Source organism: Apteryx rowi, unplaced genomic scaffold (genome assembly GCF_003343035.1).
Source record: "Apteryx rowi isolate R43461 unplaced genomic scaffold, aptRow1 scaffold_86, whole genome shotgun sequence".
NCBI lineage: Eukaryota > Metazoa > Chordata > Aves > Apterygiformes > Apterygidae > Apteryx > Apteryx rowi.
The window spans coordinates 1,557,523-1,580,978 of record NW_020451160.1 but is presented as its reverse complement, the minus strand read 5'-3'; the positions used below and the strand labels follow the sequence as shown (position 1 = coordinate 1,580,978).

General features: G+C 61.0%; 3 protein-coding genes across 8 annotated transcripts in view; 2 read left to right on the top strand and 1 right to left on the bottom strand.

The window, feature by feature from the left end:
* Window positions 1-13,960, top strand: part of SLC9A3R1 (SLC9A3 regulator 1) — a 14,520-nt gene extending 560 nt beyond the window's left edge. Inside the window, exons 2-7 of the mRNA XM_026090585.1 lie at window positions 3,336-3,418; window positions 9,343-9,504; window positions 10,724-10,877; window positions 11,721-11,761; window positions 12,585-12,683; window positions 12,886-13,960. Coding sequence (XP_025946370.1) covers window positions 3,336-3,418; window positions 9,343-9,504; window positions 10,724-10,877; window positions 11,721-11,761; window positions 12,585-12,683; window positions 12,886-13,050 — 704 coding nt within the window. The 3' untranslated portion in view covers window positions 13,051-13,960. The remainder of the gene's footprint in view (window positions 1-3,335; window positions 3,419-9,342; window positions 9,505-10,723; window positions 10,878-11,720; window positions 11,762-12,584; window positions 12,684-12,885) is intronic.
* Window positions 13,961-18,681: 4,721 nt separating this feature from the next.
* NAT9 (N-acetyltransferase 9 (putative)) lies at window positions 18,682-23,255 on the bottom strand. Of its 2 annotated transcripts, none has more exons than XM_026090443.1 (7): window positions 23,156-23,255; window positions 22,129-22,288; window positions 21,219-21,328; window positions 19,934-20,074; window positions 19,653-19,712; window positions 19,361-19,455; window positions 18,682-19,270 (listed from the first exon to the last, which is right to left on the bottom strand). In XM_026090443.1, exons 2-7 carry the CDS (start codon window positions 22,203-22,205, stop codon window positions 19,124-19,126), a joined length of 630 nt encoding a protein of 209 aa, XP_025946228.1. In that variant the 5' UTR covers window positions 22,206-22,288; window positions 23,156-23,255; the 3' UTR covers window positions 18,682-19,123. The 2 variants fall into 2 exon arrangements, with proteins under 2 accessions (XP_025946228.1, XP_025946227.1); XM_026090442.1 differs by lacking the exon at window positions 23,156-23,255 and adding an exon at window positions 23,044-23,107.
* Window positions 23,256-23,343: 88 nt separating this feature from the next.
* Window positions 23,344-23,456, top strand: part of TMEM104 (transmembrane protein 104) — a 48,235-nt gene continuing 48,122 nt past the window's right edge. For 3 of the 5 annotated variants that reach the window (XM_026090432.1, XM_026090433.1, XM_026090428.1), the window contains exon 1: window positions 23,364-23,425. The gene's annotated coding sequence lies outside the window, so the exon portion shown is untranslated. Of the gene's footprint in view, window positions 23,426-23,456 lie in introns of all 5 variants that reach the window. The other 2 variants (XM_026090429.1, XM_026090430.1) reach the window with 2 other exon arrangements.

Here is a 23,456-nt window from a genome sequence, read left to right as displayed (position 1 = left end):
CCTGGAGGCGTGGGGGGGCCCGCTGTCCCCCCCCGGGGGCTCCTCCGGCCGAGTCGGCCCCTCTCCCGGCGGTTGCCGCCTTTGCCTTTCCACCGCCGATGTCGCGGTTGCCCCAGAACCTCCCCGGGCCCCGCGCGCGGCTCCCGCGGCCGCTTGTTTATTTCTTTGTTCGGTTTCAGCGCGCTTCCCTCCAGAAAAGCCCCCGGGCACCCACCCGGGGCAGCGCGTGAGGGCGCCCGGGGGAGGCGGCACCCGGCCGGGTTCCCAGCAGCCGCGTGGGCTGCTTCTCTCCCTTTTTTAATTTTATTTACCACTTTTGCACGATGCTTGTTATCAGCCGCGTTGCAGGGGGGTGGCAAGCAGAGCCGAGGGGGCTCCCGGGACTGGCAGGACCCTGCGAGCGGGCAGCGCATAGCGAGGGGTGCAGGGCCCACCTGCTGCGGGACCGGTGACACAGGGTCAAAAATGCACCAGGAAACTGCCGGAGTGTGACGCCGCTCGTAGCCGCTTTGCCGGCTGCGCAAACAGGTAGCCACAGCCTGCGGTTTGGTGCCAACCTGCCTGCCCGCCGCCTTGTCACGCTGGGAGCTTCGAGGAGGTGCTTTTGGGGAGGCAACAGTTTGCTCCGAGCCTCTTGTTGAGCAGGTGTTTGCTCTGCGGGTTGGGACAGGTGACGCTGGGCCCTGCCCGCTCCCTCAGGCATGGGCACCAGGGCCTCAGAGGCAAGGTTGCGCCTTTATTCATGTCCAGAAGGCCAAGAATCCCCTTATTAGTGTCAAACAGCTCCAAAACGCAACCGAAAGCCTTGGCTGAAGGTAGACTTCAGGCCTGTGAGYGCAGCCTTTTGTGGCTGGCGTCCCCTCACCTTGAGGACGTGCCTCGAGCGGCGTTTGCTCCCTGGCAGAGCGGAAGCGGTGGTGACCTCCCTGGGAAGGGGGGCTCGGCCCCGTGCGGTCCATAGGGCTTTGTATACTTATCAATTCAGGAATGTCAGCCTTAAACGGCGTGTGGGAGTTAGCCGTTGCACAAACAAAGCAATATAGAGAGGTAAGGGGTTGAGAAATACCTGACCTTTCCTCCTCGGAGTGGTTTCTAAGAGAYGCTTTTGGCCGCCTGAGATAATACTGCTTTTTATTTACCCAGTGAAAACATATGTTTGTTGTTATGACGAAGATGGAGATGGTCTTCCTGGGAAGTGGGCTGGGACAGCTTGGGGTCAGCCGGCCCATCCCGGGGCCGAGGAAGCCTTGGTGCCAGCCCTCGTTTTTAGGAACAGGTTAAACCGTCCGTGGCAGCAATGCGACTGCAGTAGCAGCGAGCTGCTTCATCGCTACCCGGGGACCCTCCTTGACCCACCGCCCACGAGAGCCTTGCAGAGCGAGGGACCAGGCACTAAAAAGCCGGGAGTGGGGCTTTGCCAGCAGGGTCGGTGGGGCTGGCGAAGCCCTGCTCCAGCTCCGTGCGCCAAGGGTGCCCTGGGAGGGTCGGCTCCCGTGGGCGTTCGTTCCCGTTGCTGGCGCTGAGCCTCCAGGCAAAAGGCTCCCAGGAGGTTTTGCTGTGGCCGCGTGTAAATCCCTAGTGGTCATGCTGCGGATGCTGGAGCAAACAGTGTCGGGGCCTGACTGGGAATCACGGCAGGATTTACGAGCGTTGCCTGCCAGCTGGGCGTTTCTCAGGCCTGTGCCTCCAGGAGGGCTGAGGGAGAGCTGCAGTTCATCTGCAAGCATGTCCTGAGCTGTTCTACCAAGCAAAACGGGAACCAGGAGGGATGAGGATTTTGGAGCAGGGCGTCAGGAGGGAGTGGACAGACTTTGGTGCCTTGCTAAGCCGTCATCCCCCAGGGCTTTGCTGAGGAGCAGAAGTTCTGCTCTCATTTTCTTGTTGGACTTCAGCCCGGTGCCAGGTGTGCATTCCCCCTTGGCCTGGCTGACCCCCGGTGGGGACGGGCCAGCCCCGGGAGCTCCTGGAACAGGCAGATCCGGTAAAAGCCTCACTTTAATGCTTAACAGCACTGTCTGGCAGTGGGGGTGGCCGTGGAGGGGCCAGACTGCTTCCTCTGCTGTCTGGATGAGAGGGACAGAGTGTTTTGTTCCCCAGGTGTCAGGTGAAAACAGCCAGGAACATCCCCTTGTCCTTGCCAGCCAGAGGAAGGATCTGTCCCTGGTCCACCAGCTGGGACGGCGACAGCAGCCTCAGCCCTTGGGAGCCGGTCACGTGTGTTAGGGGACAAACGTCCTGTTATCCCAGGAGTGCTGTGGGATTTCCAGCCAAGGCCCTTAAGGACATGGGTTGCGCTCGGTGATAACTGGAGGACAAAGTCTGGCTGGGTCAGATGGTTCCTCCATGTTGTGAACTGACAAGCTCGTGCCACCTCCCGTGTGTGCCTGTATCTTTAAGGATCCTCTGTCTTGCTTTGGGGAAATGGGCTGGATCTGATTAAGATAAGGACTCTTTGGAGGGGGGCGTGGAGAGCTGGCTGGCCTGGGCATGGTGTCCCCTGCCCTTTGGAAAGAAGAGGAGGTCCTCTCCCAGGCCTCGCTCCGCATCCTCGGGCCCTCGCGGCTGGCTTCTCCCCTCCCGTCCTGGGCCGTGCGTCTCGCCTTCCCCGCCACGTGCCGGGGCCGAAAGCCGCAGCTGCGGTCTCCTGGGTCCGTTGGGCCTGGCTACGTGAGCGCTTGCTGCCCGGTGGTAGCCAGCTCTGGACGGGGGGAGCGTGCTGGGGCGTCCCATCCGTCGCGGAGCCAGCGCTCCCCCCGGGCTAGCGCGACCTGTGACGTGCTTTCGGCTCGCTTAGCTCTCCCCACGAGCTGGAAAAAATAAGAGACCTGCTAAGTGCAGCCTGGGTGACCTTCCTGCCGGCGACGCCGTGGTTTTGAGGCCGAGCTGTCCGTAGGGGCTTTGAGGTCTTGCAGCGTGCAGCGCTGCGGGCGCGGGACGGGCCGGGCAGGCTGGGGAGGCCGCGCGCGCCGAGTTAAGGCGCGGGCGGCTTTTCTGCCATTGCAGGAACAGGAAGTTGTTTGGGCTTGTGCAAGGCTGCGAGCATCCACCGCAGCTCACCCCCGCGGCCCCGGGCGAGTTGCTCAACAGGTAGCAGGAGACTTTGCAGCTGGGGGCAGGGCCGGGCCTGGGTGCTAGTGGGGAAGACAGCGAAGACGGGTGGGATGGGAGAGCCCTTGTCCCACCAGCCTGGCCTGGCGTCCTCCCCGAGCAGCAGCTCTCCTTGCTACGGCAGGAGGATGCTCAGCACGCCGGAGCTGGCAGGGCTTGCGTGGGAAGCTGGCCTGGAGGATGCTCCGTAACATTTATTTGCTGAATTACYGGCTTGGCTGGCGAAGGGGCTGGGAGAGGTTTCCCCAGCTCTTCCACCCAGCGGCTTGGGTCCCCGCAGCGAAGAAGACCTGGGAGCCGGCCTTGCTGGGTGAGAGGAGGGCAGCAGCAGGGGCTGTCAGCCCCGGTGCAGAGCCTGGGGGATGCTGAGTGCTCCCGGAGCCCGGCYGGGGTCATGCCAAGCTGCCGTGGGCCAGAGCGTGCGGAAAGGGATTTCTCGGCGGCGAGCTGGGAATACACTGGGCTGCCTGTTCTCCCTCCGCTGGCCTCCTGCCTGCCTCCCCGCTCGGCCTCCCCATCCCCCTGCGCCTCGGCGTGCGGCCCTGCCCCGGGAAGGGGCTCCCGGCCGGGCGAGGGGCTGCTTTCCCGGCTGCTCTTCCCCGCCGGGGTAGCGTCGGTGGCGACTCTTGCAGCGGGGAGGGGGCAGATTTGCATGTCTCAGAGTCCTGTTTGCTTTATTGGGCTGGACTTGCCTTTATTTGCTTAATGAGCCTGGAGATGCTTGCTGCCAGGCAGGGCCGCTGCCGGCAGGGGTGCTTCTCGCTGCAGAGGGATGAGGGGCTAAAACCCCCCACGCTCCGGAGGGATCCGGTGAGGGGGCTTTGTCGGCATCGTCGATCCAGAGCCCTCTGCGCTGGTGCCCGTGCTGGGGCTGGATGTGGGGTGGTACCTGGGGCTGTCTCTGGTTCTCCTTTATGGGAAAGCTTTGCTCAGATGTGCTCCTTGGAATTGCTCAAGGTCTAGAAACGCTCAAGGTCTAGAAACGCTCAGAAAAGAAGAGGAAGTTTTAGGGGGTCTTCTGGGCTCCCGTCCCGTTTCTGCCTTAATGACTGTAAAAACTGCCGCAGAGCTGTGCATACAGCACACAAGTCAGAGCGCAGGGAGGGGTGATCCACTGCCTTGCAAAACACGAGGATTTAGGTTCCTAAAAGCCCTCGGGCACTTGTGTGTGCATGTAGTCACCGGGCTGAAAGGCTTGAAAGCAGGGCACTGCCCAAAGCAGCTGATCCCGGCTCGCTGGAGCACGTTCCCGCTTCCTCGCCTGCCTGTGCACGGCTGCAGCCCGGGGGTCCCGCTCTGCAGGCAGCGGGTGTTGCACAAGAGTGCCGGAGGTGGGATGGAGGTGTCCTTGGAGCTGCTCCTGCCTGCACCAGGCCCTCTTCCTCCAGCTGTAAAACGTGCAGAAGTCCCTTGGGTCAGTCAAGGGCACTGGTTTTTAGGGCCACGAAGCGCAGCCCTTTGGGCTTGCCGGGGGGAACTGTCAGCGGTGAGCTGAGCCACCATGTCCGGATGGGTTTGCACCGCAGGGGCCGGTCCCTGCTGCTGCCCCGGGTGATGCCTGTGATGGGTGCCCCACAGATCCCTTCCCGTTTCCGGAGGTTTCACTGAAACCGCGAGCTGTTTGCAGATGGCAGCTGCTGAAGCAGCGCCCTGAGGCGGGCCGGGCTGCCGCAGCTCCTCCACGGGCAGGCGCTGTCACCGTGGCAARGCTCTGGACAGCCGCCGCTGGCTCTGCCAGGTGCCCAGGGCTTCCCCCTTGCAAATCAGGGCTGAATTAGGGCCGTTAYTGTAAGCGCCATCCCCCTCCCCCAGTCAAATGCAGGTGAGTGCCGCTAGGTTAATTCAGGGAGGCGATGCCACGTTTGGGAGCGCGGCACCGGGGGAGCTGGAGTTGAGCTGGGAAATGAATTGAATTTCCTCTCGAGCCGGAGCGGGCTGCATGAAAAGCATCTCCAGTGGAGCRGTACGTGATGGGTATGCTGCAACGAGGCTGCTTTGCATGCCTTTTGTGCCGGGCAGAATGCGCCTGGCGGGTTTGGGGACACGTGCGAATTTGCTGCCCTGGGGGGGTCCTCAGCGCTTTTGTTTCTCTCTTAGCAGYTCAGAAATACCGCAGCCCAGCTTGCCTGCGGGCTTGTTGCTTCTTGTAGGGCTGCAGGGTGTTTCCTGAAACTCGGGGCTTCAAAAGCCGCCTTGAATCGCCGTTGGCGCGCTCCGCGCGGCTCCTGGGGCGCGAGGCGTATTGCGGCGTGCTGCCCGCTCGGGGCTCCCCCGTCCCCCCGACGCGGCCCGTCCTGCAGCGCAGCGGGTGCCCGGAGCGGTGGGGAAGGCAGGTCGGGCGCGCACCCGGGCGCAGGGGGAAGGGTTTGGGGCACCTCCGCGCTGGAGCCCGGTGCGGCGGCGGCGGCTGGGCCGGGCGTCCTGCAGGGCGAGGAGCGCTGGCGGGGGCCGTGCGGCTCTGCGGCAGGAACTCGTTGGGCTTGTTTCGGCGTCTGGGAGGGCGGCTCTCCGGGGAGGCTCGCGCGGGGTGAGCGGCCGGCGCCTGCGAGACGACCTTGAAGGGCTGCCGGGGCAGGATAGGGGCGCAAAGACGTGGGAGCGGTGGGTCCTGGGCATGTCGTGGGCTCCTTGGCGCTGCCGCAGGCGCGGGGCAGAGCCTTTGCACGCTCCCAGCGCTAGGAAGCCCCTCTGCAGGGCAGGGGGCTCGTGTCGGATCCACCCCATGGCCTGGGCCGCTTAGGAGAGATGTTGTGCCCCCAGYGTGGGTGCCTGGAGCAAAACGCCGTTGCCCCTTTGGCCCCCTGCGCGGGGCTCCGGCTGCCGGGATGAGCTGCGTGCTGCCTGCGGGACTGCCCGGGGCGGCTYGGAGAGGGCCCTGGGGAGCTGCGGCGGTGAATCGGAGATCCTGTCCAAAGGAGATCCTCGTGACCAAGTGCTTCCCGTACCAAATGAGGCTAATTCCTTCTGGACCAGCTTAATGGGCAGTCGGGATGCGGTGGCAGCGAAGGGAAAGGAAGGCGCTGGGCTTTGATCAGAGCCGCAGGGCTGGAACAAAGACGCCTCCAGTCCTCCAGCCAGGGAACCTCTTCCAGGAATCACAGGACCGGGTCCAAGGGCAGAAACCGGGACGTGATGCCCCGGGGCTCCCTGTCTGAAGCAGGCACGCAGCTCCCCGCCGCGTAGCGCGGGCCCCTCTGCAGGCAGGGTGATGTCCCTCGGTTGCCGGCCGGGAGGTGGGTGCGGAGGAGCGGGGTGGCAGCCCGGGAATGCGCTGGGTGTCCGTGCCGGAGCAGGGAGCTGAGCCCTCGCTCGTCCTCTGCCAGGCTGCTGTCCCCAAGGGCAGTGGAGGAAAGCTTATAATGAGGATCGGAGTAAATCCACCCCGGCATGGAAYGGGAGGGCTGCTGGTGTTCAAGGAGAGGACAAGAAAGCTTATGGAAATTAGGGGTGTTTTCGTCATCCTTCTAACGAGCTCGCTGCCCTGCTGAGCTCCCGYGGTGGGCGGATGGCAGGCGGGCGGCCTCCCTGCTCCGCAGCCCTCGCGTTGCCAGAGAGCCTTCCCGGATCCCGCAGGGAGCGGCGCCGGCCTCCTGCCCCGACCCTCGTGCCGGGATGTTGGAGTCGAATCAGTTGACGGACGCCCTTGGGTCCTCTCCGGCCACCGAGATTTCAGAGCTCCTGTTCCCTGGTGGTGCCGGGTCCCTTGTTGAAGGGGACACTCCGGTGCAGGGTGCTTGCCTGCTGGATGGGCAAGATGTGTCCGATCCCATCCCTGGCCATGTTTTCTGGGAGGCAGAACCACGGCAGGGTGTCTGGCATGTTTGATTTGGACACTGCCAGGCTGGGGGAGCTGCCAGCTGCTGGCAGKGAGGTGGCTGGGGCCACCRGGGCCCCAGGGCCCAGAGAYGCCCRAGAYRCTGGTGTGGCCCCCAGGGAGCTCTYGCGGTCGCCCTTTCCCTTTGGTGTCTGGGGTTGGAGACCCATGGGTGGCCCCTTGCCCAAAACCAGGGCTGTCCCCTCCACCCCATGCCTGCCGAGGCCAGGGTGCCAGAGTTGGGCTTCCCGAGGGGGGAGCTGCTGCGGTGCCTCGGCGGCAGCTCGGCACCCGGAGAAGCTGGAAGAGGGGTGGGGAGGAGGCTTTCCCCTCCTGCCATCCCTGTTTCCTGGCTAAGAGCAAGGAGACGCGACCCCTCGGTCGGGAGCAGCCCGAGTGAAGCCAGCTCTGCCCAGCGCTTGCAGCGGGGCTGGGATGTGTCGTTTCTCCCAGTAAGCCAAAAAGCCCTTTTCTCCCCCTGCAAGCAGCCCCCCTTCTCTTTAAATTCATTGCACTCTGGAGATGCCGTGGAGCTGGGACCCCGGCACCGGGAGCAGCCCCAGCCTCTGGTCCGGGCAACGTCCTGCCCTCGCATCCTCCTGGGAGCACGGCCGGGGTGCCGGGTGCAATTGCCCCCGGAGCCGCCGGACAAGGGGAGCCTGCAGGAAGGAGGGGCGGATGCTGCGGGGCGCCCGTGGCGGCAGGGTGACGGGCGCCCGGGTAGGTCGAGGTGTTGCAATCCTCTTCCCAGCTGTGACGCTGCCGGTCTGCGGAGGAGAGGGCTGTGCCTGCCTGGGCGGGTGTTCGTGGCGTGAAGGGCGGCKCTCGGAGATGCAACCGGGCTGTTGCACCAGGGCATTGCCCAAGCGAGACGCCGGGCAGAGCCGGGCCCTGCGTCACTGCCGGCGTGGAGCATCCCGGGTTTCGGCTGCTCCGGCTGGGCGTCGCGTGTGTCGTCCTCCTTGGGGCGGTGGTGGGCACGGCGGCAGCCAGCCTTGACCCCGGGAGGAACACGTTACGCAAGAGGAACGGGGTTTTATCGCTGCGGGAGGACTATAGCACAGGCTGGGCTTATCTGGCGCCCCGTGGGAATGTGTCACCCTTGCTTATGTGAGCCGGAGCACCTTGCGCCCGCTGCCACGGTGCTGCACCCAGGGGTGCCAGGAGCCCCGGGACCAGCCCTTCCTGGCCATGGGGCAAGGGGATTTCAGAGAGAYGTAAACGCAGTGCAGATATGATGGGGGAAATCCATGCCGTACGGCCACCGCGCGCCCCAGTGACGATACGGAGTGCAAACGATATTAGGAGAAAGAATAAACATTAAACACCCCAAATGAGGAATATTTGAGGAGCCCTAGTGGGGGTTCAGCTGCTGGGGTGGAAAGTCCTGCCGAAGGTGGGGAGCTGGTGGTCGAGGGGGGTTCGGGGCCGCAAGGGAGCCTTGCCGCTGTGGGACCCCGCTTATCCGAATCGCTGCTACCAGCCAGTCTCAACAAGGGGAGGAAAACTGAACCATTTTGTCTGAACGTGCATGTCTAAGTGACGTTTGGCTGCTGCGTTGGCTGGTCAGTGCRAGGTTTGTGCCGAGGGGATGCTCTGAAGCACGTGCAGGCTTTTCCCTCGTGTCCTGAGCTTGGGCTCGCTGCTCGCGAAGGGCGTCTGGAGCTTGGACCTGCACCTTAAAGGGCTCACRGGGCGCTGGGGAGCAGCGCTTGGTGCTGCGGTCAGCCCCGCGCCGCGTCGGGGTGAAACGCAGCTGGGTGTTGCCTCGCGGGGAGAGGTCAGTGCCCCGCGGCACACTGCCCCGGTCGAGCTGGTTTCCCGGTTTTGCAATCATGGAGGGTCTTGCCCAGGAGTCAGGGCTCCGCTCGGCATCTGGGATGCTCTGGCTGAGTCCAGCTCAGTCCCCGCGTTGCTGTCAGGGCCTGAGCCCCTAGGAAGGGGGGCTCTGCGGGCTCGATCCCCTCCAGCAAAGGCCATGGGGTGGCCCGAGGATGAAGCCTGCAAGGGGGGGATGGAGATGCCCTCTCCCGCTGCCGGGTCAGGGGCTTCCYGGCCAGCCTGGCTGCGTTTGCTCCTCCGCCCTCGGGGTATTGCAATCCTAAACCCAGAAGAAAGAGTTCCCTTAACATTTCGCAATGATTAGCATGCCCTGCTCTGCTCCTCCTTAATTAGCTACGGGCTGGATTCGCAGGGAGTTTAGGCACCCTGTTTCCCATTTAGAGGTGTCTGCGGTTCCCAAATTGCTTGTGCACCTGAGCCCGGGGGCTGCTTTCCTCCCACAGCCGCAGGAGAGACCCCGCGGCCTCGTGCGGAGGTGCAGCCGCCTCCGGTTCACCTCCAGCCCTCGTGCGCTGGCGCTGGGAGGGGGCGGAAGCCTGGGAACGGCTTTTTCATGGCCTCTTTCTCACTTGTTGCAGAAGGAGCTGCGGCCTCGGCTCTGCCACATGAAGAAGGGCCCCAACGGCTACGGGTTCAACCTGCACAGCGACAAGAGCCGCCCGGGCCAGTACGTGCGGGCCGTGGACCCGGACTCGCCGGCGGAGGCGGCCGGGCTGTCGCCGCAGGACCGCATYATCGAGGTACGCCGGCGCGGCTCGGGGCCGGAGGGCTGTCGGAAACGCGCGGCGGGCCGGAGCTCCCCTGCGTCCCTCCCCGCGGCGCGGCGCTCCCTGCCCCGCGCGCTGGCGGTGACTCACGGCACGGCGGCGCGCCGGTGCTCGCATGCACGTTCCCACCCGGAGGTGCAGCCAGGCCGGGCGCCGGAGGGAAGCCAACAGCAGCAACCAGCGGAGCTGGAGCCGAGCCCAGTTCAGCTGTTCACAGATAAACTACTGCAACGCTGTCCCCTGCACGATGCAGAACTGTCCCTGGGCTGTGCCGAGGACGGGTGCGAATGCCGGCGGGTGTGCGATGGCTCCGGCGCGGGTCCCGGGCCCACGGTGCCCGTCTCCTGCTCGAGCCSCAGGCCTGCTGCCCGGCCCCCGCACATGCCCTGCCTTGCTCTTCCTGGCAGCTCTGCTCGTACGATCCCGTGCTAATCGCTAAGAGAAAATCTGCTTTTAATGAGGTTTTGCTGGCTTCTCTGCTAATCCATGCAAGCCTCTGGCTCCGGACATCTGGGGGGGGCTGTAAAGCAGCGGCGTTGTGGTTGCAGGCGGTACCAAGACAAGAAACGAGCCTTTTCCTGGGCTCCTGAGCTTTCATTTGAGTCCCTCCACCGAGCTGTCGCGGGGTGTTTCTGCCTCCGCTCGCTCGGCCACGTCGCCCGCCAGCAGCCGTTCAGAGAGCTTGGCACGGGGCAGGGGCTGGGCACGGCAGCAGGCACCGCTGACCCTCCGTCCTCACCGGTGCGCAGCACGGGAACGTCTAGGAGCCACGAAGAGCCTTGAGCCCGATCTGGCTCAGCCGACCATGAGCTAGATCTGCCCTAGATCTGGGGAAAACCCTTTTTTTGGAGGCGTTCCCACCCAACCCCAGCTGGGCTGGTTGGAGGGGAATGTCCCTTCCTCTTCCTTGTGAATTTGGGGGCTCTCGGGCTGAGGGGGGGAGCTGCGTGGTGCTCTCAGCTTGCTGCTTTCCATGGATGGGAATAGCCTGGCTGGAGCTTCCCACTGCTCTGGAGTGGTGGGGACGTCCTTATGGCCCAGGGGCTGTGTTCCCCAGGGCAGAAGGGCCCACATGTTTCCCTGGGATGTTCCCAAATCCCCCTACGTGCCCGAAAGCCCCTGTCTGCCCCAGCTGAGCCCTCCCGTGCACTGGGGGCTCTGCACAGCCCTCACCCAGCGCCGTGTCCCGCAGGTGAACGGGGTGTGCATGGAGGGCAAGCAGCACGCGGACGTCGTGGCGGCGATCAAGGCGGGCGGCGATGAGACGAAGCTGCTGGTGGTGGACGTCCTCACGGACGAGTTCTTCAAGAAGTGCAAGGTGGTCCCCTCGGAGGCCCACCTGGCAGGTGAGCGGCTCGCGTGGGGGCTTCCTTGAGGTGGCACGTGCTTGGTGGCGGTGGGGTCTGGGTGCCCTTGTTAAGGGGAGATGTGTGCTGGGGGTGCAAAGTCACCTCTGCCAGCTCCATGTTAACCTCAGTAGCACCGGTCCTCGCTGTGTCACCTCATCCCAAAACCAAGGACTCTGCCCTTAATGAGCTGTGCAAGAAACGGGCAGTGGATGAGAAGTCTCCGGGCTGTTGGAGGAGGCGATTTCATTTAACACCCAAGGCCAAATACAGCTGTCCTGTTTTGGCATCTCCCCCCAGGGGAAGGGCCTGGCCAGCTGGGGCCAAATTCTCCGTGCAGGGGGGTGCTGTGGGTGGCACGCGGCCTCCGGGGTGCTGGGTGCGTGGGAAGGAGCACTTTATGGCCCTGCCGGTTACAGTTTGACAGGGTTTATGGCTCGGGGAGCGCAGGGAGGACTGGCAGATGCCCTTCACTCTCCTCCGCAGCGTTGGCCTTGGCCCCCTCGCTGCCTCCCACTGGGCCGAGGAGGAGGAGGAGGAGGAGGAGGGTCTCCTGCAGGCAGCCCTGTGCCAATTTTAGTGCAGGTCCTGAGGCCTGGAGGAAAGGGGCTGAACCTGCCGAGGGCTCGGCTCCCTCCATCCCTGCTCTCCGGCCATCGGCAGGACGGGGCCGGCTGGTTTAACGGGGATTAAATCCGCCCTGGGTGTCCCACTGCCGGGGACGYGAGGGGCTGCACAGCCGGGGTGCCCCAGGGAACGCAGGGCACTTGCACCGCCCCGGGGCGGTTAGGGGCAGGCAGAGCAAACCTCCCCTTACCCAGCACCCGTGTCTTGTCCCTGCAGGTCCCTTGCCAGAACCAGTTGCCAACGGTGATGTAGGGAAGGTAAGAGATCCCCGTCTCCTTCATTTTCCCCCATGCCAGGCTGTGCACGTGCACCCTGCTGGTTTTGGCATCCTTCTTGCCCAGGGGACTGGTGCCCCCCTGGGTGGACGGGTGGGGGGTCACTTGGGGTGCTGAGTATCACGGAGGTGGCTGCGATTCCTCCCCTCCTCCTGCCTCCGTCCCAGAGGTGCTCCGGGGCAAGGCGGCCGGCGGGGCCGGGAGCCCCTGGGCTGCTGCATCGCCCTGGGCGCTGCGCTGCTGCGCTGCGCCCGGCCCTCGCCTGCCTCCTCCTCCTCCTCGCCGCCTCCAATGGCGGCTGGGGAAGTCTAGCCGGGGTTTAACCCTTCCCAGCCCCGGATGGACAGCCCTGGAGGTATTTATTGGTGCGCAACTCTCTGCGGATTACGTGCTGGGAGGGAGCATTTCCCAGCTGCCTGCTTTCTCCCTGCCCTGCCCCGGGGAGGCAGCTGCAGGAGCTCACGTCCGAGGTGCAGCGGCTCCCCTTCCCCCAGCCCTGGAGAGCTTCTCCTGGGAAAAAACCCACATTTGGGCTCCGGGGGAGGCTCCAGCCCTGGCCACAAGCTGGGGTCCGCGCGGAGCACAGCCCATACCCCTGTCCATCTGTCCTGGAAGGGAGGGCGGCCGGGATGTCTGTCGTGCTGGGGGACCGCGCCGAGACCGTACAGCCGCTCGGGGAGCCCAGGATCGAGGGCTTGGCCCTAAATCCGCCCCCGTTTCCCCGGGGGAGGTGAGAGGCGCGAAGCTGCCGGGCGGCGCGGTGCGGCGCAGGCTGGCGTCTCGCTCACCCTCTCCTCCCTCGCAGGAGGACGACGCGGAGCCGCGGCCCGGCTCCGTGTCCGACAGCCCGTCCAGCCCCAGCCCGCTGGCCACGGCCCCYGACCCGAGCGAGACCCACGAGGAGGTAGGGGCTGGGGGGGGGGAGCACGGGCGGTGGGTGGAAAGAGGGTTTGGGCCGTGCCGCCCGCCCACCCACCGCGGGGGCGACGCCGAGAGCCTCGTCCAGCCCCGGCCCGGCGGCGAAACCCCCCTGCCGGGTGGGCCTGGGGGGGGGGGAGCGGCAGGCGGAGGGCGCCTGGGGGCTGACGCGGCTCTCGCCCCCGCAGCCGGCCCCGCGGGAGGGCGGGAAGCGCCCCTCGGCGCCCGGCTCCCTCCTGGACCTCGACATCCCCCTGGCCGTGGCCAAGGAGCGCGCCCACCAGAAGCGCACCAGCAAGCGGGCGCCCCAGATGGACTGGAGCAAGAAAAACGAACTGTTCAGCAACCTGTGAAGGGCCTCGGGGCGCAGGGGGGTGCCGAGAGCCCGCCGCCGGCGCCCCCCCGYTGCCCCTTCCGCACGGGCTCCCGGCGGAGCAGCCTCTGCCCCCGCCGGGACACGGGGCTCCTCCGCGCCGCAGCCCCCGGGCGGAGACTCGGAGCGGCGGCGACGTCATCGGCATCTCCCCAGGCGGTTTTYGGCCGGAGACGGCCCCCCCTGCGCCCGGGCGCTCCTCCGTCCTCTGCTTGAAGTCCTGCGAACCCTGGTAGATGTAAGCGGAGATTCGGGGGTAAGCGGTGATTTGGGGTGACCCAGTCCGATGCCCAACGCTTCTCGAAGTCTTATTTCCTCCTCCTTTCCTCTTCTCCCACCCAAAACCCATCTCCGTTCGAGCCGCCCCCGAATCGCCCTCGAACTCTGCGTTGCAGCCTTAGGCTTTTAGCGACTTTTAGCCGTCCCCGCCAAGGACCAAACACGATTCCTTGCAGGAATTGGTGCTTTTGACCTCTGCCCGTCCGTCCAGGACGAGCCCAGCAGCCGCGGCCTGTCCCACGGCCGCCCTCGGTGCAGAGAAACCAGCCGTCCCGGGCGCCCGCCGTGGCTTGCCCCCGGGGTGATTTTTGGGAGAGGAGAGGGTGTCCGGACCCAGCGCAGCAAGCAATAACTATCTCAGTACTCGCTCACTCCTGGAGACAGAGCCGGCCAGGGTTTGAAGCCGGCAATGCTTAATTTAAAGCCTTCTCAATAGACTCTGTCTGTTTTTTCCAAAATAAGAGTTTTCCAATCACCAGGTTTTTTAAAAAATGTATTTTGTGAAAATTTTTCCTGTGGATGTTTTATTCCATGTTTTGTGATCGGGTATTGTCATACTGTCGAGCTCAAGAGAAATTCTGTTTACTGGAATAAACCTTTCTGACTTCACACGTCTGTTTTAAGGGTAAATCCTTGCAGCGGTGCCGCCGGTGGCTGGGGAGCAGAGGCAGGTAACGCTCCTGGCTGCCACATGGGAAGACYCCGATGGGTTAAAAGCGGCTCACGGAGCATGGTTTACCCCGCGGTGAGCGGTGCATGGCTGTGTGGATGGGCTCTGGGCAAGGAGGCATTTTCACGTGCTGTAGAAATGTCCCGGCTCTTTTTTTTTTTTTGGCATTTCCCCGTTGGGGTTGAGCAGTCGAGGGTGCAGGGCAGGCGATGGGGCTGGTGCTCCCTGTGGCTGATGGTGGGGCTGGTTTGGGGGCCTGGGCAGGAGGATTGGGGACGGCCTGGCTGGTCCCAGTGCGGGTTAGTGCCTGGGGGTGATTAAAAGGCTCTAATCCAGAAGGAGGGAGGGAGGGAGGCTGGTTCCTGCAAGGCTGCCATGAGCCGGAGCCCGGCTTCACCGACCCCTCGGGAGGGCAGCAGCCCTGCGGGATGGGACCCGGCATCCCCATCCCTGGGTCCGTGCGTGCCCAAACGGCCCCTGGCCCCTCCATGGGGACTTGGGGCGAGCCGTGGGGGAAGGCGCTCAGCACCTTCCTTGTCCCAAGTGGCGTTTTTTTGTTTTTCCCTGTTTTCCCCGGCCCGTGCAGCATTGCAGGGCCGGGCCATGCCGTGCGCAGTGCCCTGCGCAGCCTGCCCGGGTCACAGCACTATTTGTAAGCGCGTGCGATGCTGGGCGGCTTAAGTGCATCAGCGCTAAGCCCCGTTCCCGCAGCACGGAGCGTGGGAGAGCGCCGGGCCGGGTGCGGGGGGCCGGCATTCCCGGGGGGCGGCGGGGCCCCTCCTTGGTTATCTCATTTTTTTTTAGTGCCTCGGGGAGGGCCGCGGCGCGGGCACAGACCGGACTTTGTTTGGGGTTGCCAGGGCGCAGGCTCGCTGCAGTGGAGGTGGGGAGCGTTTCGGTGGTTGCCTGGGACCCGGGAATGCCGAGCCGGGCGCTCGCCGGCTCCGGAGCAACCGCCCGGCGGCGAGGGGGGCCCTCGGGCTCCGGGGGAGACGGGGGGCGGTTTGCTCCGAGCCCAGACCTGGGCGTTCGGGCTCTGTGCATGTCTTGGACCAGTCCCGGGCTCCCAAGCGCACCCCGGCGCTAAGGCAGCGTCGCTCTCCGGCTGCTCTGCCCGTGCCGGGGGCTGTTCCTGGTGGTGACACCCTGGCACAGAGCCCCCCCCTCGGTGCCGGAGACCCCCTCTCCCAGGGCTCAGGACAGGGCTGCGCGGAGGAGCGGAGATGCGAGCCGCTCTCTTGCGGCCAGACGGAGCAGCGTCGACAGCGGATTCAGCCCCTTGGGCCCCTTCGTGTAGCTGTCAGCCGCTCCCATGAGCCGAGCCGGCAGCGATCCATTGTCCCGAGGCTTTGCTGGAGCCCTGCTTCCAGGCAGCAGCTTTCCCAGTCCCCTGCACGGAGCTGCCTGGTTTGAACGGGGGTAAATGCTGCCAGCAGCGACGTTTCTCCTCCTTCCTCCGTCACCGAACCACCCGATCCCTGCTCCCCCAGCTGGCACAGCAGCTCTGCTCCGTCGGGAGATGGGCATCCTTCAGGAAGCCTTGCTTCGCCTCCCTGCTGACACAGAGGAAGAGTTCCAGAGGATCGCCGGGTTGTTTCCAGCCTCGTCCCCGCCGAGAGCCTGTACGTCCTCGCTTAGGTGGATTGGCTCCTCCACGCTGTCGTCCCGCAGGGTCCGGGCGGAGGGGTGCTGGCCCCGCACGGAGCCGCCGGGCTGCCAGACAAGGGAGGACTTCGGCAAGAGGGTCGAGCTCCAGCCGGGGCTCAGCAAAGCCCGGAGGTGAGAGCGGAGGAGCCCAGGCATCCAGCAGCCCCAGCCCCGGGGTGCCTGCAGGGCCGGGAGTGGACGGGAGCTGAGTGTCAGGGGCTTGGGCACAGCGGGAGCTAATTGCTTCCACGGCACTAACAGCGTGAGAAAATGAGCTGACCCGAATTACGAGCGTCGCTTAACATCTCTGCGCTGGCTGTTCGTACGACCACGTGTCGTGTACTCAGCTAGCTACGCTGCAAGGTTTATCGCAAGGGCGGCCATGCCTTCGGGCTCCCCGCGGAGCGATGCCCTGCCAACGCGGCTGCGCGCGGCCGTRAAACACCTCGGGTTTGTTTGCGATGCCTGCTCCCTTCGGCCCTCGCGTCCCCCTGCCCGCGCTGTGGCCCTGCGCCTGCCGTCCCTCTGCCAGCGTCGCCCGGGCCCCGCAGACGGGGCTCAGACCCTAGGGCTGGACGGGTGCTTGCTGCCCGGAGGCGGCTGGGGTGGGAAACCCCTTTGGGCGTCCGTAGAGCCGCAGGCTGGCTCAGCCCGGAGAGGGTGACGTCTCCGTTCAGCGTTTCCCCGCTCTCGACCCTCCGCGCCCGATGCGATGCCGCGAAGGGCGGCAGGGCTTGGGGAGCGCGAGTGGAAAGCTGCGGTCTGTGCCGTCCCCTCGAGCCGGGGAGAGGTTTAAGGCTTCGTTAGCGCTCCCAGAGCTCCTGCCCCATTTTAATAAATCTCAGCGAAGGCCTGCTTGCACGATGGGGAGCGGGGAGGAAACTCCTCCAGCGTTCAAAGCGGGAAAGTTTGCTGTGAAATGAATGTTTGACTTTGGCTAGTTGAGGCCCCGGAGCACAGAACCTCGCTTACTTCCGTCACCATTAGGCCAGAACCATCTCTCCAGCACTAGGGACCCCCCCACGCACCATACGCTTATCCAGAAAGGACTTTGCCCTTCCAGCTCTCTAACAAGACAGGCATCGCCCCCAACCTCATACCAGGAACCTGCGAAAGCTAAAGAAAGAAGTGCTGATACTGTTCTGTATCAAAGCTTAAGAAATAAACTGCTATTTTGGATCCATCTTTGGTGGCTTCAGCTCCAGCATTAGGGAGAGCTGTAGCACCCCCCACCCAGCCCGCCCGCATCCTGCAAAGCGGACACTGCGTTTTAGGAACAAAAAGCCCAATTTCTTCCTCCATCCCCAACCAGGGGGGTGCATGTCCCTTCCTAACCTCAAAACGTGCAAGCTCATTACCCTGCACCGGTGCATAGTATTGCAGTGAGTCCGACCATYTCTTTTAAAAGCCAAAAATGCAGCAACACGGAAACAGGCATCTCAAACCAGAGGTTTGACTTTGCTTTTCAGGTAGAGGGATCAAATGCTTCAGTGGAAGCAGGGAAAAGCCAATAATATTCCTGGTTGTTTCTGTAACTATTGTTTTTGGGAGACAAAAATTCATTCCTGCTTGCTGCTGGTGATCAAGAGCACAAGGATTAATAGCCCATGTAGCTTTAATGCCAGCTCTAAGTAGAGCTGCTCTTAATTTTATTACTGCCCAAAGCTTTTGCTACAATAAAATCCATGCTAAGTACTCACTCATTGATTAAAATACCATGATACACGATTCCTACAGTTGGTTTTAATATTAAGTCACAGGAATGATGCATTTAAATGAACTAAAATTGGAAAATGAAAATCTCCAGGCCCTAAAAATACAGGCAGAATGAAACTAAAAATTCCATGTTCTACCAGTCTCTAATAATAATGTCCCTGTGCAAATCTTAAATCTATCCTCTGATACTTCACAATTAGAACAAATAATTTCTGGTCTAGAATTTGCCATTACGGTTACTGTTACAGTGGGGAAAACACACAGGAGTTTCAGTTGTCCTCCTTACCTACGCTTTCTTTCCTTTTAGCAAGTTTCCACGCTATGGAAAGCATGCTGACTGGGGGCAGGAAAGGTCAGACTAAATAACTGCATGAAAAAGTCTGTCCAGTAGGAGAGTCAGTCAAGTGCCTCTTCCTGAGCAATAGATCTCAAAGTCAGCTATAKCACAGTGCAGGATGGCGGGCTAATTCTCACCCCAAGGACATCTGCTCCCAGTACAAGATATATTTTTACTGCATTCATCTTATTGGGGAGCAGTGAACTGAGCCTCCAGGCTCAATAAAGTGAGTGCTGAGCTGCCGTGAAGAATGTGCTCACTATTTTTTTTCCTTTCAGATGTGTTTTCCTCCCACGTGCTTTCATAAAAGCAGACAGATAAAATGGAAGTGAAATACCACCTCACCGACGGCCTGAGGTGTCGAAAGCTGCGCTCGTACAGATGTCAGCATGCCAAAGCAGGGTCCTGAAACCAAATAAGGTATTTTATCTGAACTGCATCCCGCAGCTGTCAGTTCCCCGGGTTATTCAGAGACCAGGAAGAGGCTGTGTGCTAGTCTCACCATGATCCGCTCGGCTCATAGCTGGTGATTTTAAACACTTTAACAGATTGACTTCTTCATCCTTTGTGGGTTTATTGTGAATCAGTAGCCTTCAGGCAGAACTGGAAGGGTTGTGCTCCCCCTGGACTGTCGCCTTTACTTGTGAGAAACTCTGTTTTTAATTCTGGCCTTGTTTTAGCTGAGCAGAGGGATTGGTCAAGCATTCCTCACTGATTCCCTAAGAGGTTACATCACCTCTGGATCACCCTCCAGAGCTTAARGGGGACCAGTCCCTTCCCTTTGGCTATGCTCACCCACTGCTGGGGCTCTCACCTCCAGGACCTAGCAGTGCCCCCAGCAACCCACACACCCTGGAAGACAGGATTCAGAGTCTGTGTTGTCCTCTACGACTTCTAACCCCCCTCTCAGCAGCCAAAGAAAGCAGTCAAAGCCGACTGCTCCCAGATCACACTCAGGCATGTCAGATTTTTGTCAGGTTTTTATTCAAGAGAAAACAAACTGAGCTACCAGAACATTTAGATTCCCTCTGTGGAACTGAATTCTGCTCTAAGGACAGTGTAAGTAGGAGCACAGGGTGCTGCTTGTCCGGAGACTGGCTGCATTAGGAATCAATTCACTGCTGGTGTTTGTAGGTTCTGCTGGGACAGTCAGATATTCTGAGGTTTGAAAGGGCCATTCCTAGTTAAGTCTATGAATTAGTGACTGTTCTTGAGGTCCAAATTTAAGGCAGTATTTCTGGCTGTTGCAACAAAGTGCAAAGTTGACAAGATCGCAAAGTAACCAGCTAGACAGAGGAAAACAGTCAAGTGCAATGCTGGCCTATTGGTATCTTCCATGCTCAGACCTTGCAACAGGGTCCAACTCATCCTCCCACAAACCAGGCCTGTGCCTGGATGTATCCATCAGGTCTCCAGCACCACAGCTGGCAGCTTCAGTTCAGTATAGCTTTTCTCCTTCACGTGGTTTGTCTGTTCCAGGAGCCAACGTTTCTCTTGGTCACTCACATCCAGCCTCAACGTCACCTCTTGGAAGACACTATTCACAGCTACCTGCATCATACAGAGGATAACCAGCTCAATCCCAGTCACAGGATAAGCACTGCTCATATCCTCTGGGAAGAGGACAGGCTGTTACCACACCTCCTTGAAATGAAGCTTTCTGAACATGCAGATACTGGCTTCGTTCTCCTGGCCAATCTTTGCCTCAAATTTGGTGATCCCCAGGTTTGTCACTCCTGCAAAATAAGGCAGAAAGACAAACACTCTGTGTATGCATTCCTGTTACCTGCTCTGTTGTCATATTACAAAGGTAGAGGACTCCCATTTCTGGGGCAGATGCATCCCTTATTACCCTGCCTGTATCACTAGGAGTATGTGCTTCTAGATCACTTCAGGACTTTACCGCCATTCTCCTGCATTGGGCCATCCTTACCATAGGACATCATCATCAGAGTTGCCTCCTTGCCAAATCCTCTGCCACGGTAGCTGGGCTCTGAAAGAGACAGCCACAGAAGTCAGCACCTAGCTATGTCACACAAATCTGCCGTGCTGGATATTTTTCAGAAGAGACCGTGACCCAGACCAGCAAAGGATGCAGATCAAGACTGAACAGCATGGCAAAGCAATGAGTATAAAAAGCCTGCACATAACATCACTGCCTGCAGTTGGCTTTAGCCAAGGTGACAAAGGCCAAGCCAGGGAGCAGGAACTTACCTGCAATCATAATTTCAATCTCGCCCAAAGTTGGATCCTCCAAGTCGGTGAGGAACAAATTCACATCCCCCACCATGCAGTCCTCATCCGCACACGCCTGCCCCGACCACCGCTCCGTGTCCAGCACAATGAATGTGCACTCTGCGGAAAATGAAGAAGTAGCAGAATTTTCAGCGTGTGCTAAGAATAATTCACAAATTACTGAAGGATAAAATTAAAGGCACGTGATAGACAGAAGAACAACAGCTTCCAAATGTTAATTATGAGGAAGAGCTAATGATTCGGCCTCTCGTGACAAGTTGCATGCTCCCACCCCTACAAATGTAAGAAATATTCTGAAAAACCTGTTGGGAGGACAAAGGATTACACAGGCTAAGTGTATGTAGGAACATAGTGTAGAAACAGAGCATGTAAGGAGCACCAAAACTTTCATCCCATGATTGAGRTCCCTCTGCTTCATCTCAGTTTGCAGGAAGTTTGGGCAAATAATCTCTGCACAGGAGATTGAGACTTAGTGACTCACTTAGTCCACCTTACTGCTGCTGTCAGTAAGGCTTTTAATGCCAGCTAAGACAAATGCTCCAAGCTGAGATCTTTCCCTGCCTCAGTATTTTGGAGCTCACTGTATTTCTGCTAGGCTTTTATGGGCAGTGATTCATTACCTGCAGTAGAGCCAGGGAACCAATTCAGTCAACACATCTCAACCAGGTAATTATGAAGTCGTTCAATTTCTCAGCGAAAAATATAACTCCCTTCCACCTTTTTACGATGATCAGACCTGGGGAGTGTTGACTGTGCAGCAGCAGCTCAGCAGATAATGCTGTGGGAACTAAATCACTGTTATCTTTGAAAAACTGGATAAAAAGGACACCAACAGCCATGGGCATTCTCTATTTCTCTGAGCATATACCAGCTCTAAACATGCTCTGATCCATTCAGAAAGTTACCATGGCCATATTCCCCTTGCTTCAAACTGTCACCGTTCCTCTGACTCCAAATATTGAAGACTAACAACCCCAAAGCTCCACAAAGCACAGAAACTTTTAAGATGGTCAGAGTAAGCCAATATGCTGTGGTACTAAAGTAGAGCCGGCTGCTAAACAGAAAGCTAGGCTGAAGTTTCACGGTGCTGGAGCTACTGCTGCAGGAGGTCTTACATCCCCTCTGGTTCAGCTAGTAGAGTTCACTCACCAGGTGCTCTCAGCCCACTGTGGTTTCTTAGCAGGACAGAAAGGGACCTGCTCGCCACTTCCACCCACTCTTAGAAAATGCTTAAGATCCTCACTATCTGCGTCCTCCCGCCAGCTGCGCTGCATCTCATACTCCTGCTCCAGGGTCAATGGTTCAGATGCTGTCAGGCGCTGCAGCTCCTCCGATCTCATCCACTCATGGTACCTGATGAGAACCAGAAAGAGATCACAGGCTTAACTGCAGTACAGCCTGATTTCCACAAAGTGCTCTAAGGATCGTGCCCTATCATAAATCCGTTCTGGAAACACCAGCCTGGCATTCACAGCAACCTGTAAATATCTGCAAGCCTTCCTTCCCTAGGTAACACAGGAATCAGGGTTCTCCTTGGAAATTTAGAAGCACAAATGTGTCTGTCTTGCAGCTTTGTCTGAAAAGAGCCACTTGATGTTTTTAAGCGTACTGGTCCAGGGACATTGAGTATCAGCATATTTCAACCTGATGGAGATTGATACAGCATCTCCTGGGCACCGACAAATTGACTAATACAAGCATCTTTGTGCTGAGCCTGCAGCTGCCCAAGCCGGCACTTTACAAACAGCTTGCATGTCTGCTTCTACTTTATCAAACATCCATTTGGCTTTACACAGTGAAGTTTTGCTGTTCCACAGTCATTAGGGAAAGATAACAGCGAGCATCAGAACAGCTGGCGGCTCACTCACAAGCAGGTATTCCCCTTCCCTTGGATACACAGTGGCACAGATGAAGTTTTCTTTGTCAGCAGACCTGGCAAAGGGCACAGATCTGCCAGGGATGGCTGCTAAAGAGCAAGGAGAACAAAACTTATTGTCTTTCTACTAGTGCTTTTTCCGCTGCGCTGTTCCCATGGGGAGGGAGTCCCTGCAGCTGTCAAGCCAGCACCCTTTCTGAACACCACAGACTCTTAAAAAAAGAGAAGTGAAATCAGACAGCACAAACAGTAGCCACAGAGGATGTGAGCCACACACCGGGGCACATGTGCAGAAGTGTACGGCACCAGAGTCACCCTCTTTCCTTGCAGCACTGTGTTCTGGTTGATCTTCATGGCCTTGCACTGCAGGAGAGACCTGACACGTCACTCTGCATCTCCAGCGAGGCCAAGGGGATGGGACAGCATCATCCAGAGCCCTGTGGAAGGCAACGATGGCAACGGTCACTGTGCGGACAGACCCCAGTTTATACCAATCCCCCACATAGCGGCTTTCCTGCACCGTCTGTGCTTTCACCCATGAAGTGGGGGTGTATTGGTGCTGAGTGTCCCCAGAGATCCAGCCAGCGGCCTGGGGCCTGACCAGCCAGGGGCCTTCCAGCACTTCATGACCAGGGCGATGGTGGAGGCGCCCAGCTCTGACACCGCACGGGCCACAATCCCAAGGGAGCCAGGGCCCAGGCCTGAGAGGAGATCCTGCACCTGAGGGGAGCTGGGGCCCAGGCCTGAGGGGAGATCCTGGGCCTGAGGGGAGCTGGGGCCCAGGCCTGAGGGGAGATCCTGCGCCTGAGGGGAGCTGGGGCCCGGGCCTGAGGGGAGATCCTGCACCTGAGGGGAGCAGGGGCCCAGGCCTGAGAGGAGATCCTGCACCTGAGGGGAGCAGGGGCCCAGGCCTGAGGGGAGATCCTGGGCCTGAGGGGAGCTGGGGCCCGGGCCTGAGGGCAGATCCTAGGCCTGAGGGGAGCTGGGGCCCGGGCCTGAGGGCAGATCCTAGGCCTGAGGAGAGGCTCGGTGCTGAGGGGAGCCCCTGGGCCCGAGGGGAGCCAAGACCCAGCGTGAGGGGGCGCGGGCCGGGCCCGGGCGCTGGCCCCAGTCCGAGGGGGGGCGGGTGCGGGGGGGGTCGGTTCCCTGCGCGCGCACACGGAACGAGAAGCGGGAGGGCGCGCTGCTCTACCTGCGGCGGCCAGGTCTACCCCACCCACAGCCCTCCCGCGCATGCGCGGCACCTCCCCTGCCTCCTCCCTCCTCCCCCCTCCCAAGCGCGTCACGGGGGGCGGGTGTCTTACGTCACCGCCTGGCTCCCTGCCCCCGCCCTCGTTCGCTGCCGCCGCGGCGCACGTAACTCCGGGGCCCAATGGCGGGCGGGGCGCTAACCCCGCCCCTTCTCGCTTCCGGGGGAGGGGCCGCGTCACGTGCGCGGAAGGGCGCCGTGGGCGGCGCGTGCGCTGTAAGTGCCCCGTGAGGAGGGGGCGGGGCTGCCGGTCCGCGCGGGGTGGGGCCGCCGCACGAGCCGCCGCCGGTGAGGTACCGCGGGGGGCGGGGGGCGCCCGTGTGGGGTAAGGCCTGAGAGGTGACGGGAGGGGGCTG

Excerpts from the sequence above, each read along its gene's own strand:
- NAT9 (XM_026090443.1), bottom strand. The coding sequence starts at position 22,205 with ATGAAGATCAACCAGAACACAGTGCTGCAAGGAAAGAGGGTGACTCTG. Across the intron at positions 20,075-21,218 it reads CTGGCGGGAGGACGCAGATA|AGTGCACATTCATTGTGCTG; the intron begins GTGAGGATCTTA and ends CATTTTCCGCAG. Across the intron at positions 19,713-19,933 it reads GATTGAAATTATGATTGCAG|AGCCCAGCTACCGTGGCAGA; the intron begins GTAAGTTCCTGC and ends TGTCTCTTTCAG.